At 41.1% G+C, this 16,422-nt stretch overlaps 1 protein-coding gene across 1 annotated transcript; it reads left to right on the plus strand.

The window, feature by feature from the left end:
- Positions 1-81: 81 nt before the first annotated feature.
- cmpk (cytidylate kinase) lies at positions 82-15,995 on the plus strand. Its single transcript, XM_054762950.1, has 6 exons — positions 82-340; positions 1,181-1,327; positions 8,910-9,062; positions 9,146-9,222; positions 10,750-10,846; positions 14,546-15,995. The coding sequence occupies exons 1-6, from the start codon at positions 197-199 to the stop codon at positions 14,585-14,587; spliced, it is 660 nt and encodes a 219-aa protein (XP_054618925.1). The 5' UTR covers positions 82-196; the 3' UTR covers positions 14,588-15,995.
- The last annotated feature ends 427 nt before the right edge of the window (positions 15,996-16,422 follow it).

The following is a 16,422-nucleotide window of genomic DNA, read 5'->3' on the forward strand; positions in this document are numbered from 1 at the left end:
CCCGACCCCTTGTTTGGGAAAAAAACACGCCCGTTACGTCACGCCATTCTGAAAGCTCATTGGCCAGCGAGCCCAATTGCGGAAGTGGTGTCCTTTAGTTCCTTCACACGTAGTGACACGCATTCAGCGGCTCGCCGGGCTTCTTCTTGTCTTCGCCGACTGGCTGGTTCACATATCGGGCCACTCTGGCTGGTTTATGATCGGTCGTTTGGTTAGCAACGTAGCGAAGAGGCTGCCGAGCGTGTTATACCGGGAGTCGATGATGACGAAGCCGCAGGTTGTGTTCGTGCTGGGCGGGCCTGGCGCCGGCAAAGGGACCCAATGCGCCAAAATCGTGGAGGTAGGCTACAAGAGATGGCGAGAGTAAATTGAACAACTTGTCCTGTGACAGACGGTCAGGTTTTATCCAGTCATGAGTAAAGAGTATTTGGTGAATGTCAGGATAAGTGTGCGAGCCCCCTTTGGGTAAGTATAATCGTAGCGTCTTTGACTTCCGGTTGTCCTCTAAAACCAACCTGTGCTTTAGCTAGCCAGCTAGCAATCTAGCTAGTTGGCGACTTCGATTTGAACAGCATACTTTTGAGTGTTAGTCATTAGAGTAACAAACGCACCCTAAGCTTTCTTTCCCTGTGACGTCTAAACCGCACTGAATGAATGAATAAATAACTTTATAATGGGTTAAAATCATGTCAGCTGAATACTTGTATCCATATATGGTCAAAATAAGCCGAGAAGTAGATGACATTGCCACATGATTTAACCTTATCAGTGCCGTCTGATTGCAGTGGGTATATACAGTAAATGGCAGGGTACATCTGGGGCAGAACACCTTACACGTACGAGCATCTCAAAGGGTCAGCACCGCACCACATCGATATCCTTCCAAACTTGTCTATAGACTTTGCCGCCTATAGCCGTTATGACACAAGAGTGCATGTGTGTATTGCTGGGTGTTGGCTGTCAAGTCTTCTTGTATGCTTTTCAGGGCAGAATGACAGCTGTACACAGAGGCTCTATTCATGTAGATGAAAACGAGCACTTACCCGGATGTAGCCCAAGTTCAGTTTCTGCAAGGGATTGGTCCTATTTTACTTTTTAAACTCCATCAGTTGATGCGTGTTGTCATTACTTAAATTTGTGTCACACCAAATTGAAAGCTCTCTGTTGGTTTCTACCTCAGAACTACAACTATACCCATTTGTCAGCTGGAGACTTGTTGAGGGCAGAGCGTGCCAGAGAAGGATCAGAGTTTGGACAACTCATTGCCAGTTTCATCAAGGAAGGCAAAATTGTCCCTGTGGAGATCACCATTAACTTGCTTAGAAAGGTAAGCATACAGTATGTATGGAAAGAAAAGTAGAGCCTGATTGATACGACAGGCCTTGAGGCAAGTTCCCCAAGATCTGTTTGCAACTCTTCATGAACTGCTCATGTTCATTCAATTAAAAAAATTCTGCTCAACTCATACTTCAATGTTGTCATCACACCATGGTAGAACCCCCTTATCCAGCTCCATTTGCCATACAGTGCAGGTGGTCCTTGTTTTACGGTGTTCTGTGTTATGACGTTTTGTGGTTACAAACGTACTCCCATAAATTAATAAAATGGTACAAAAAGAAAAAGACAATTAGCTACTTGCATGAAGAGTACGTAGGCGGAGTAATATATAGTTGTGTTACTGCTCTGAGGAAGTTTTAACGTTTTAGCTTTAACCGCCAATGTGTCTCTCAAGCGTGACGCAGACCCTTCTGGGGGCAGCACACCAAAAAAAAGGGAAATGAAAATTAGACAACATGAAATGATCTGTGGACAATTCATCATTGGCTGCATGCCCGGTCCAAACAACTCAAACGCAGTAACCATCATCATGGATAAAGATGGTATCTTTGAACAAGTGAAAGTATCTGCTACTATACTGATCAAAAAAATTAGAGGAAGACTTCGAAAACACATCAGATCTAAACCGGGGGAAAAATGATCTCGAATATCTTTCCTGATAATAATTGGGTGATGTAATAGTAACAAAATGATGCCACATAATTTGATAGAAATGAAAATCATCACCCTATAGAGGGGGGAAATCAAAGACACCCTAAAAGTTTGTGTGGCCCCCACGTGCTTGTACGCATGCCTGACAACGTCGGGGCATGCTCCTAATGAGTCTACGGATGGTGTCCTGGGGGATCTTCTCCCAGATCTGGACCAGGGCATTCATGAGCTCCTGGACAGTCTGAGGAGCAACCTGGCGGCGCCGGATGGACCTAAACATAATGTCCCAGAGGTGTTCTATTGGGTTTAGGTCAGGTGAACGTGGGGGCCAGTCAATGGTATCAATTCCTTCATCCTCCAGGAACTACCTGCATACAGTAGCCACATGAGGTCGGGCATTGTCGTGGACCAGGAAGAACCCACATCCCACTGCACCAGGGTAGGTTCCGACAATGGGTCCAAGGATTTTATCCCGGTACCTAATAGCAGTCAGGGTGCCGTTATCTAACCCGGATATGCCTCCCCAGACCATCACTGACCCACCACCAAACCGGTCATGCTGAATGATGTTGCAGGCAGCATAACGTTCTCCACGGCATCTCCAGACCCTTTCACGTCTGTCACATGTGCTCAGGTTGAACTTGCTCTCATCAGTGAAGAGCACACGGCACCAGTGGTGTAGTTGCCAATTCTGGTGGTCTATGGCAAATGCCAATCGAGCTCTACGGTGCTGGGCAGTGAGCACAGGGCTCACTACAGGAAGTCGGGCCCTCAGGCCACCCCCGTGGAGCCTGTTTCTGATTGTCTGGTCAGAAACATTCACACCAGTGGCCTGCTGGAGGTCATTTTGTAGGGCTCTGGCAGTACTCATCCTGTTCCTCCTTGCACAAAGCAGCAGATATCAATCCTGCTGAGGGTTGAAGGACCTTCTACGGCCCTGTCCAGTTCTCCTGGAGTAACTACCTGTCTCCTGGAATCTCCTCCATGCGTCCTGGTACCGCAGTGATGCCCTGGTCCAGATCTGGGAGGAGATCCCCCAGGACACCATCTGTAGTCTCATTAGGAGCATGCCCCGACGTTGTCAGGCATGCGTACAAGAACGTGGGGGACACACAAACTACTAAGAATCATTTTGAGTTGCTACAATGACATTTTAGCAAAATGGACCAGTCTTCTGCATCATTTTTTCACTTTCATTTTTGGGGTGTCTTTGATTTCCCCCCTCTACAGGGTGATCATTTTCATTTCTATCAAATTATGTGGCATCATTTTGTTACTAAAACATCACCTACTTATTATCAGGAAAGATATTCGAGATCATTTTCCCCCCAGTTTAGATCTGATGTGTTTTCCAAGTGTTCCCCTAATTTTTTTGAGCAGTGTATGAAAGGGACAGTGATAACTAAACAGCGTAGCAGCATTATTGAGACTTCCTCCACCCAGTTAGCCTGTACTATCTATGACCAATATTTCGGGAATGGTTCTGATTGTTTTTTCAGTTGCTTGTTTTTCACCCATAGACAGCTCTCTGGTTTCCATGTTGTTTTCAAAATGCATTCTACACTGCATGCACAGTTATTAGACAATTTGCATTATTTATTATTAGTAGGAATGTCCGATATTGGCGTTTTTGCTGAAAACCGGTATGCCGATATTGTCCAACTCTCAATTTCCGATTCCAATATTCCAATACTGTATATGCTTTTTCGGCACTACTTTGTGCTCTATAGCTGATGTAATGTACATTACTATGTGTTGGATCAGTAAAGTTCTTATCTTAGCCATCTGAGAAGATCAAATCCATTGTTTTTTGTGCCTAACTGTTTCCCAAGTATATTAGTGGGTGTGTGAATGAGCAAACGAGAGGCATTAACTTAAATTTCTTTGTAGAAAGGCGTTTTATGAAGTACATTTCCATGTATTCACTTACAGCGCAGCCTTGCCACATCTAATATGACGGCCACGCAGACGTACGAATCAGCGAAGCGGCCTCTACGCACAGTATATGGCTTTGAGAGCAGTGCTTCCTGTTTCCCAGCGTGCTTTGCTGTACTGTTGTTGTAAATAGCCGCTAAGTTACATGTTTAGAGCTCACATAGCTGTTGGTTATTCTGCATTATTCATTGGTAGTGTCTTGTCTGTTGTTATCTATTATGTTGCTGCGTGATGTTTTTTTTGTTTTTTTGGCTCATTCTTTTAAAAAACATTGTGAGTAAGACTAGCGTGTGGAATGGTAACCCCCCCGCGATTTCAAAGGTAAGTTCATTGTGAGCTTTGTTGGTACTCTGCTTGTTTAAATATAGAGTTACCTTATACTCAGAGTTGTGAGGAGCACACTATTAACATGATGCAGCAAGTCCAGCGGTGTAAATATGTGACCTTGGCGCTAAAAGCTCTGTATCGGCTTTTATTGTACGGAAAAAAGCAAATACCAATGTTGGTCAGTATTGGCCCGATAATTGTCAGTGGCCGATAATATCGGACATCCCTAATTATTAGTTTTATTATTTAACGATAGCAGAGCTCTTGGTCGGTCCAAAATGTGCATAAACCTCAAACTTGGAATATTTAAGGAAGTGAAAGTGAGGTTTTGGCTTTTTTTGAGAATATCCTGTGTGCACAATTATTAGGCAACTATTAGTATGCTGAATTATTAGGCAACTCGCAAAACAAAAATATTGGCATATCACTACTTTATTTTCATTTTTTTTAAAGTCATAATGATAAACAAACAACACAAACTTTACAAATGTATCTGACACTTCCAAAAATAAATCAGTCACCAATATAGCCACTCTTCTTTTCAGTGACACGGAAAAGCCTTCCATCCATGGAGTCCGTCAGTTTCTTTATCATGTGACCATCAACTTTTTGTGGAGCAGCAACCAAAGCCTCCCAGACACTGTTCAGAGAGGTGTGCCTTTTTTCTTCAGTGTAAATCTTACGTTTAAGGGCCCACAAGTACTCAATAGGGTGTAGGTCAGGTGAGCAAGAAGATCATGACATTGTTTTAAAGACCTTTACTAGCTAGCCACGCAGTGGAGTACTTTGATGCATGAGATGGAGCATTGTCCTGCATAAAAATCTTGGTCTTCCCTGAAAGATGCACACTTTTTCCTGTACACTGTGTGGAAAAAAAGTGGCAGAAAGTTTGGGAGTTGAGATTGAGTCCATCTTCAACCTGAAAAGGGGCAAACAAGCTCATCTTTTAATACCGTAATTCCAGCCCTTCCCAGTAGCCCACCTCCACCTTGGTGGCGTCTGAGTTGGAGTGGAGCTCTCTGCCCATTGCTGATGCAGCCACGCCCCCCTCTGGTCCATCAAGAGTCACTATGACAGCACTGGAGGATAATGGGTTCCTGGGGGCATCACGTTTTATTTTACTCAAATATTTGGCACTTAATTTGCATGTTTTTCTCTCAACACGTTTCTTGCAACCCTTTTGTGCACTAGCAACACAACATTTAATGGTTCTGTGGTCATGTCTTAATATCTTGGCAATTTCAAGAGTGCTGCATCCCTATGAAAGACGTGTTTACCGTTCTTGACTTTTCAGAGTCTTTTAAATCTCTTTTCTGGCCCAATTTTGCCAGAGGAAAAGAAGCTGCCTAATAATTGTGCACACCTAATAAAGCGTGTTGAAGCTCCACAATAAACACTGTCCATTAAGATAATTGTCCAATAAGCATAGAAGAGAAATCAACCGTGGATGACAAAGGGATTGCAAAATGTTTGTAAGAAGAAAAACACATTACATAGGAGATTGGTAATGATAATGGTTTAATTTATTTGAACTTGCATACAAGTTACATTGGAATACACCACATATTACAATTCACTGTTGCACATGTCCAACATCCAAAAGGAGTAGGAAGAAGCAAAGCTTATTTAATCCTACTCCCCATCCATTTTACATAAATACATTTGTTCACTTCCTGTATTCCAAATGTACTCCTTTGCTGATTACAATACATTAAAAAATGATAAGGTAATGTAATAGTGTGGTAAAATAGTAGTCAAAGTTTTTGTCACCGTAACAACTTCATATGACTCATAATAAATAATATGTATGACGTAGACATAACAGAACATACAGTAGTTGGATAATGGGCGAGTACTCGCAGTGAAGATTATATAGATTTATTGTACCAAAAAAAACTAAGAAGCAGAAAATAAGTACAAGATGTATAAAAACAAGTTGAACCTTTTAGAAGTGTGTAAGAAAAAATATTATCACAAACTATTACACGAGAATAAAAACAACATCAGAGGAACTTGGGGCATCCTGAACAGTATCATCAGGAATGTTACTAACAAAGCAGATTACCCTCAATATTTTATAGATAGAAATGCTGAAAATGATCATATGAACGAGGTAGTTGAAAGGTTTAACAGCTATTTTGTCAATATTGGACCACATCTGGAGGAAAGGATCCCAAATTACTTGTCAGTGGAGGAAGGGAATGAAAGTATAGACAAGAATCCCAACTCCATGTTCCTCACTGGCGTGACCAAAAAAAAAAAACTAATTGATATTGCCAATAAATGTAAAGCAAAAACATCAACTGATTGTAATGGACTCCAAATGGGAACAATAAGAGGTCATTAACGAGATTGCGGAACCATTGACGTACTTCAGTGACTTATCATTTCAGGCTGGTATATTCCTAAACTTAAGTACCGTAATTTCCAGTGTCTAAGCCGCTACTTTTTTCTTAAACTTTTAACCCTGCAGCTTGTACAGAGGTGCGGCTAATTTATGGCTATGTTCTAATTTTGTGACATCTCCTTTACTTCAGAAGTACTACTGGTACTAATCGTTTAAATACTGTGCCACTCAGGAGTCAGTGAGGAAACAGTAGCTCCTTTTTTGGCAGAAGCCAATCACGAGCTATAAGGGAACTAACGACGAGCTTGTTACATTGGAAATCGCAGGAGGTCCTTACTCAATATAACAGTCTGACTCGTGGTGTCGACTTAGATAGAAGGGTAAAATCATCACACAGCATCTTAACACTCAAAAGCTACATAAGAAATATACAAGGTAAGAACCAATACAAGTTTAAAATAAAAAACAGCTATTTCAACTTCATCCCATAATGCATTTTGTCCCAGCAAAGCAGTTAATTGGATATTGCTGCCGGGGTGCTGCAATGCTGCCTCTGTCGACCAGAGGGAGCCAGAGGAGCCCAGAGGGAGGCTGACAGCATTGCAGCACCCTGGCAGCAATCACCAATGAAATGCTTTGCATGGACGAAATGCATTGTGGGATGAAGTTAAAATACCTGTTGTTTGTTTAATTTTAAACTCATATTGGTACTTTCCTTGTATATTTCTTACCTAGCTTTTGAGTGTTAAGTTGCGGTGTGATCATTTTAGTGTTCTCTGTAAGATGACACCGTGAGTCAGACTGTTATATTGAGTAATGACATCCTGCGATTTCAAATGGCTTGATAAGCTCGTCGTGATTTTTTTCATAGCTCATGATTGGCTCCTGACGAATAAAGAGCTGCCTGGTCCTCACAGACTCGTGCGTGCCACAATATGCCATTTCATGACATGGACATGTGCTGCTTATAGTCCGGTGCAGCGTATATATGTACAAATGTGTTTTTCTCTCAAAATTTAGCGGGTGCGGCTTAAACACCGATACGTCTTATACACCGGAAGTTAAGGTAGTATCAACTTTAAAAACTGGAGACAAACGTCAATTTACTAACTATCGACCAGTTTCTTTATTACCACAATTTTCTAAAATCATTGAAAAGCCATTCAACAGGTTAGATACAATTATCAATAAGAATTAATTACTCAGCCAATATGGATAAAGAGCAAACATTTCAACTTCCATTCATAATTTGAAATTAGCAACAGTATAGACCGCAGTATTTATGTGTTTGACAAAAGCATTTGATCACAATGAGCATTAATCCCAATATTTTAAGTAACAAACTAAAACGGTATGGAATTAGACGGTCTGGGTAAAAGCTACTTAGCAAACAGAAAGCAATATGTCAAGCTAGGAGAATATACATCTGCAAATTTAAATAAATCGTGCCGCGTACCCGGGGGGGATACTGGGACCAAAACTGGTTTCTCCCTCAGCCAATAAGGACTGTTGTGGCTCTATATTTAGCCGGCTATTGTCTACTGTGGGTTCCTAATACAGTATGGTCCTACAGGCACATAAACACATACTGAGACAGGTGGAGCTGCACATGTTTTCAACTCTGGCAACACCCTCTACTGGTAGCAGTAGTAAATACAATACCAGGCACATACAACAGAGCACCGATAGATCGCTCTAATACACCACAAGGACGCAGAACACAATGCACGTTAATACACTGTTAAAGAAAATTCAAAATTGCACTTTAAAAAGTCAGCGAATCCGCAAAAGGTGAACCGCAATATAGCAAGGGAACACTGTACTGCACTTACTCCTTATTCTCCATTTCTTATAGGATTATTTGAAGTATTTCATTGTTTCTACTCATCATCCAACAATGTTTGTGTCAACTATTAACTTCACTTGTTATATTTTTTTTACATTTACTATGAGTGCTGTACAATTTATTTATTTATTTATTTACAACCCTCAACTTTATTGTAACACCTTGTTATATTGCTTTTATCATTTTCTGATGTTATTTCAGATTTCTGGTAAAGGACACAAGTTGATTAGGACGTGAACAAATGCATTAGCAATTGATGTGAAACGAAGAGAATTGAATAAGCCCTGCTCCTTCCAACTCCTTTTGGACATGTGGAATTGTGAATTGCAATATGTGATGTGTACCAAAGTAAAACGTACGTATGGTCAAACAAATAAAACCATTACGAAAATAGAATGCTTTTGAATGTCTGTTTTACCAGGCACACCATTTGAAAGAAGATAACATTTTGTGCTTCCCTTACAGGCAATGGAAGAGACCATGCAAAAAGACGAGCAAAAGTACCGCTTCCTCATAGATGGGTTTCCTCGCAATGAGGACAACCTTCAGGGTTGGAACAACGTCATGGATGGAAAAGCAGATGTCAAATTTGTGCTTTTCTTTGACTGCAGCAATGAGGTGCGTCACAGAAACTCCATCGTGAAGTAGATTAGCTAACTAAGCTTGTTGACATAGATGACCTCTGTCTGACTCGTCAACAGGTTTGCATCAAAAGATGTTTAGAGCGAGGGAAGAGCAGCGGACGCACAGATGACAACAGAGAAAGCCTGGAGAAACGGTACCGTTTAATAATAATAATAAATAAATGTGATGTGATGTGCATGTGTGTACTGAGGGAGGGTGTGGCCTTAGGAGGTCAACACCCTTGGAATTATTAGGTGTGCACAATTATTATGCAGCTTCTTTTCCTCTGGCAAAATGGACCAGAAAAGAGATTTAACAGACTCTGAAAATTCAAGAACGGTAAACACGTTTTTCATAGGGATGTAGCAATCTTGAAATTGCCAAGATATCAGGAGGTGACCACAGAACCATTAAATGTTGTGTTGCAAGTGCACAAAAGGGTGGCAAGAAACGTGTTGAGAGAAAAACATTCAAATTCAGTGCCAAATATTTGAGAGAAATTGAACGTGAAGCTCCCAGGAACCCATTATCCTCCAGTGCTGTCATATTCCAGAACTGTAATCTACCTGGAGTGTCCAGAAGTATGGTACATGGTGTTCAGGGCCAAGGTAAGAATGGCTGAAACCCGACCACCACTGAACAGAACATACAAGTTGAAAGGCTATGACTTGGCCAAGAAATATCTAAAGACAGATTTTTCTGAAGTTTTATGGACTAATGAGATGAGCGTGACTCTTGATGGACCAGAGGGGGGCGTGGCTGCATCAGCAATGGGCAGAGAGCTCCACTCCAAATCAGACGCCAGCAAGGTGGAGGTGGGCTACTGGTAAAAGATGAGCTTCTTTGGCCCTTTTCAGGTTGAAGATGGACTCAATCTCAACTCCCAAACCTACTGCCACTTTTTTCACACAGTGGTACAGGAAGAAGTGTGCATCTTTCAGGGAAGACCAAGATTTTTATGCAGGACAATGCTCCATCTCATGCATCAAAGTACTCCACTGCGTGGCTAGCTAGTAAAGGTCTTAAAAACTCACCTGACCTACACCCTATTGAGTACTTGTGGGCCCTTAAACGTAAGATTTACACTGAAGAAAAAAGGCACACCTCTCTGAACAGTGTCTGGGAGGCTTTAGTTGCTGCTCCACAAAAAGTTGATGGTCACATGATAAAGAAACTGACAGACTCCATGGATGGAAGGCTTTTTCGTCTTACTGAAAAGAACGAGGGCTATATTGGTCGCTGATTTATTTTTGGAAATGTCAGAAATATTTACTGTATTTATAATGTTTGTTTGTCATTCTGACTTGGAAAAAAAATAAAGTAGTGAAATGTGAATATTGTTTGAGTGGCCTAATAATTCTGCACACTGATAGTTGCCTAATAATTGTTCACAAAAAAATGATTTTTCCAACAAAAGCCAAAACGTCACTTTTACTTCTTTAAATATTCAAGTTTCAGGTTTCTAAACTTGGATTGACCAAGAGCGCTGTTATTTTTTAAACAATAAAAGTAATAATCAATCATGCAAATTGGCTAATGCTTGTGGACGCGGTGTATATTGTCCAAGATCTTTTGCACATTTTTCTCACTTTTTTGATATCTACATGTTTTAAAAAAAAAAACGATTTACAGTACTTTGTGTGAATAAAGTACATTTGTGTTCTTTCCCCTTCTGATGCAGAATCCAGACATACCTGCAGTCAACACGACCGATCATCGAGCTGTATGAGAAGCATGGCAAGGTGCGCTGTGTGGACGCTTCTCGTTCTGTGGAGGAGGTGAGCTTACTCATGAACTGTAGCAAAACTCACATCAATGACGCTGGAGTTGCCAAGACTGCAGCGGAAACAAGCAATTCTCCAAAGTAAACACAATGAAGAAAGCCGTTAAATCCTTGAATACTCCAAAAAACATTTTTTTTACTTTAAAAAAAGATGTTTACCATAAGTTAACCCCTTAGCATTCCGTTTGCTATATACAGTTGTCCCCCGCCACTTGGTGGTTTGAATATCGCGGCGTCACTCTATCAGTTTTTCAAAAATATTAATAAATCATGCTGTTTTTCACGGTGGAATACAACCTACTATTAATTTTAAAAAAAAATGCATATTGAAGCAAATCTTGAACTTTTTTTCCTGAATTAAGCATTTTCAAGTTAAAAAATGGCTAAATTAACTAAAATGCAAAATACAAGGCATTAAAAGACGCTGTGAATGATATGGAGTATTTTACACTGGCCACTCGGTGTCACTAATGTTACACCAACATCAGACTCGATCGCCAGAACACTGAATTATGATTATATTATAATTAAATGTGCCTTCCAAAATAACTATGTGTATTTTGGTGGGGTGGTATGGACTGGAAAACACAATGGGGTCACAGCTTGAGTCCTGACCTAAACCCATTTCAAGTTTGACAATGATATTACAAAGATGGACTATTTTGCACAGGTTTTTCTAAAGTTAGGATCAGGCGTTCTAAAGGTGTGCAGTTTGGAGATCATTGATCACAATTTGGCACAATGTTCTTGCACCATTAACGCACAGTCCACATTTTCCCTTTCTGTATTACGCAGCAGTTCTCTGCATTCATAACCAAATCCCACCCATCAACCTGCATATCGGTGTTTCCACAATTTCATTGGCTTTTCAGTGCTTCAGTCATCATGAAGATTGGATGTAATTGGCCTGAGCTACACACGTCAAAAGAGTGTCTGGTACATTTTGGTGCACGGAAGGTACAGCGATTGGCTATTGTCCCCCAGGAAATGGGGTAAACAGCCTTCTATTGGGTCGAGAGAGATGTCAGTCACAAGTGTGACGTTTATGTAGCTTATACAGCCAAATTTATGATCAATAAAATGTGGAAAATAGGCGCATCTGACGAAAATGAAGAAAGTCTGCAGCAGCGGTTGACATGTTTGTATGGAATGAAGGCTTGGTGTGGACTAGCTTTTGTACTGGAGTACATTTACTGGCTCTTTGTCAACATAATAGGACCACTTTTGTCAAAGATTTACAGTTGGAATGCTGTGAGGCTTCAAAGGTGAGGTGCATTTAGTTTTTTGTTTGCGACTGCTGTAACATTTATGTTGTGTGTGCCATCAGTTATAACTGTATCCTGGAATGCTGTATATTGGTGGAATCTCGGCAAAATAAGCTTTCCAATGATGTATAACAACTGTGTATGGAAATAGGGGGCGTTGCTAAAACACATTTTGGTCCTCACGAGCCGTCGGCCTGCTACGGGGTTAAATGGAAGGACGAAGTCCACATACAGTGGTGTGAAAAAGTGTTTGCCCCCTTCCAGATTTCTTATTTTTAAGCCATTTCTAAAGCCTTGGGACTTCAGTGAACCATAGTAAGAGCCATTATCCACAAATGGTGAAAACATGGAACAGTGGTGAACCTTCCCAGTTGGCCGGCCAACCAAAATTACCTCAACAGCGCAGCAACGACTCATCCAAGAGGTCACAAAAGATCCCACAACAACATCTAAAGAACTTCAAATCCTCATTTGCCTCAGTTAAGGTCAGTGTTCATGACTCAGAAAGACACTGGGAAAAAACAGCCAAGATGAAAACCACTGCTGAACAAAAAGAACATGAAGGCTTGTCTCAATTTTGCCAGAAAACATCTTGATGATCCCCAAGACCTTTGGGAAAATACTCTGTGGTCTGACGAGACAAAAGAAACTTTTTGGAAGGTGTGTGTCCCATTACATCTGGCGTAAAAGTAATGCTGCATTTCAGAAAAACGTCATACCGACAGTAAAACATGGTGGTGGTAGTGTGATGGTCTGGGGCTGTTTTGCTGCTTCAGGACCTGGAAGACTTGCTGTGATAAATGGAACCATGAATTCTGCTGTCTACCAAAATATCCTGAAGGGGAATGTCCGCCCCTCTGTTGGTGACCTCAAGCTGAAACCAACTTGGGTTCTGCAGCAGGACAATGATCCAAAACACACCAGCAAGTCCACCTCTGAATGGCTGAAGAAAAACAAAATGAAGACTTTGGAGTGGCCTCGTCAAAGTCCTGACCTGAATCCTATTGAGATGCTGTGGCATGACCTTAAAAAGGCGCTTCATGCTGGAAAACCCTCCAATGTGGCTGAATGACAACAAAGAAGAGTGGGCCAACATTCCTCCACAGCGCTGTAAGAGACTCATTGCAAGTTATCACAAACGATTGTTTACAGTTCTTGCTGCTAAGGGCTGCTAAATATTATTAGCTTATGCGCTGCTGTGGACTCTCTCTGTAGAAAAGCAGCAATGTGACCAGTAGTCAACTCTTAATGAATGTTGGCAGCTTCTCTGAACAGAATAATGCATGTGCAAAGTTTAGCACTTAAAGGCTCTTTTCACATTCATTTGCCAAAAGGCACACAAGTGTGATTTGGAATTGTGAAAGCCTCTAGCGTGCAAATGCACACAATACATTGTCCTGTGCAGCTGAAAGGTTGGAGGAAATGTAACTTGGTAACGGTTCAAGACACAAATGGGACTGTTTCTTACATTTATTCAGGAATGTAGGTCGTGATGTTAATACAGTCCTATTAAACCTGGCGCCTTGCTACATTTTGGTTACAGTGGAACCTTGGTTGGCGTCATTAATCCGGGCCAGAAGGTCCGACTCTAACCGAATCAATTTCCCCCAAAGGAAATCATGTAAGTCCAATTAATCCGTTCCTGTAAGCCAATAATCACTGACTACGTGATTGCTGCCAAAGACGCAATGTGGCAGCGAGATCAGCATGGACACCACTTTTGGGGGTTTGCATCAGTTATTTCTTGAATTCATTGGTGTTCACTCCTAAAGTCTGCTTTTCTTTTGATCATGGCTGCAAAATAACCCAAAATGGAGCCGAACAAAGTTGCAAGAACCAGCATTTTGGTAAATAAGGCGAGAAACACTATTGAATTCAAGAAATAACTCACAGCAAAACACAAAGGCGGTGTCCGTGTTAACCTTGCTGCCGCATCGTGTCTTTGGCAACAATCACCTCTTCCATGAAGGTGAAAGTAACCTTAAAATATAATTTATCCCTTTCATATGTCATTTATATGCATTTAGAATTGTTTTATGCATGGAAAACTATAAAAATGTGTTTTGTGCTAGCATTTTTCAGACTTGTGGCATAGCTGTGTTAGCAAACGGAGTCAGCCGCTGATTCCATATATTTGCAAGCTGCTAACAAGGACGTGTTGTGATAAAAACACATTAAGAACACAGTTGGACTCACAAAGTGTGTTAACACAACATGACGCACGCCATATTGTACGCTAACCGGAAAATGTACACAAACCGAGGCAAAGTTTTGCCGTACATTTTTGGAGTTAATCAAAAACCACACTCAGCGGATCGTACGCCAACTGAGGTCCCACTGTGTTTCATCACACCTGTGTGCATACATTGCGGCCAGGGAGCTGCTATTATTACCGTATGTTGATAAACAGTTGTGCTTGTCTTTTCCAGGTCTTTGCTGACGTCCAGCGCATCTTGGACAAAGAAGGTTGACTTCTCTCCCACTGTCGGCAGCGCTCGTTTTTACCTTTTTACTTTTCTTTTTATCATCTGCCAGTTCATCATGGTTACCATGATATTTATATGTGCATTCATTCACACGTCTTTATACTTTCCGTTGCTTCATGAGTTTCCTTTCTCTTGTAAAATCTGCACTGTTTTGTTGTTGTGTACAATGTGTAGGAAGCAGTATGAATGAATCATGAAAAGTAGAGCAGCTCATAGAGAAAACGACTTAGGCTCATCTGCACTTTTGTCTTCCATTATAGTTTGAGGGCTAGGAACAAAAACAAGGAACAAAAATGTACTGTGGTCAGAAATGTATCACCAATGTCGTTGCAATATATTGTTGAAACAGGGAGCGACGGTGCTGTCAGACCAAACCATGTCGTCATGAGTGAAGGGGAGCCTCTTGAGTCTAAAACAGCCGGTTTTCAAAATGAAATGCATCATTATCTGCCTTATATTTCGCCAACGCGCTGACAAGGTCGCGACCAAGTAGGGCTTTGTCACATGGAGTATTTGTTAACACAACTGCACAATGCGCTTCGTCATATCCACGCCTCCTGAGATGACATGCATTTGTTACGTCTGCAGAAAATAAAACAGGTCGAAACAATTTTCTTTGTTTTAGTATTTTGGTATGATCCTAATTCTCTGGCTGTATTTATTTGTTTCGGTGCATGGTAAAAAAAAATAGAGATGTACATAAATCACTTTTAAACCCCAAATTATTCATATTTGTGAATTTGTATTTATTTGAGTGGTTACGAAAAACACTTTCTAAAGTTTAATGTTTTACTTTTTTATTATAGTATAGGAAACCTTCATATCTATTTGCTATACTGCTTGTCTTGCCTAGAGTTGGGGGACATGCTTATGCATTGCTTGTGGGATTTTTAAAAGTCACACTTCTCTTATTATATTTTAAGGGACCGTTTTCAACACAATGTGAGTTGCAGCGCTGAGACGCTGTCTCTTTATGGCGCGCTCTTCTCCAGCAGATATCTGCAACGGTGTTTCAGACGGACGGCACGTTACGTCTCCGCTCGATGTCCTTCCTCTCCCACTCAAGCTTGACAGTCGCCGAGAAACGTAGCATGCACCTCACGGCGGCATAGCAAGCGAATAGCGCAGACAAGAACATGAGGTGCATTCAAAGACATTGGGTCATGACATAATTTTTTTCCCCCAGGCAAACAGCCGTGACACACCAGTTGAGAACCACTGCTCTAAATGTATAGTTGGTTAGAATGGTAGATGTTACCAGGCTTTTATCCATCCATCTTATTATCTATATCACTTGTCCTAATTAGTGTTACGGGTAAGCTACCAGCAAGAGGCGGGGTACACCATGGACCGGGTGTGTACAGACAAACACCAGGCTTTTAATGGTAGGAAATATTTTTTCAATTGTCAGTGATAATACATTCTTATATATATATATATATACTGTATACTGCTAAAAAAAAATTAGAGGAACACTTCGAAAACACATCAGATCTAAACCGGGGGAAAAATGATCTTGAATATCTTTCCTGATAATAAGTGGGTGATGTATTAGTAACAAAATGATGCCACATAATTTGATAGAAATGAAAATGATCACCCTATAGAGGGGGGAAATCAAAGACACCCCAAAAATGAAAGTGAAAGAAATGATGCAGCAGACTGGTCCATTTTGCCAAAATGTCATTGTAGCAACTCAAAGGGGCATCACTGCGGTACCTGGACGCATGGAGGAGATTCCAGCAGACAGGTCGTTACTCCAGGAAAGCTGGACAGGGCCATAGAAGGTCCTTCAACCCTCAGCAGGATTGATATCTGCT

Source organism: Dunckerocampus dactyliophorus, chromosome 2, assembly GCF_027744805.1.
Source record: "Dunckerocampus dactyliophorus isolate RoL2022-P2 chromosome 2, RoL_Ddac_1.1, whole genome shotgun sequence".
In the NCBI taxonomy this organism is placed as follows: Eukaryota; Metazoa; Chordata; class Actinopteri; order Syngnathiformes; family Syngnathidae; genus Dunckerocampus; species Dunckerocampus dactyliophorus.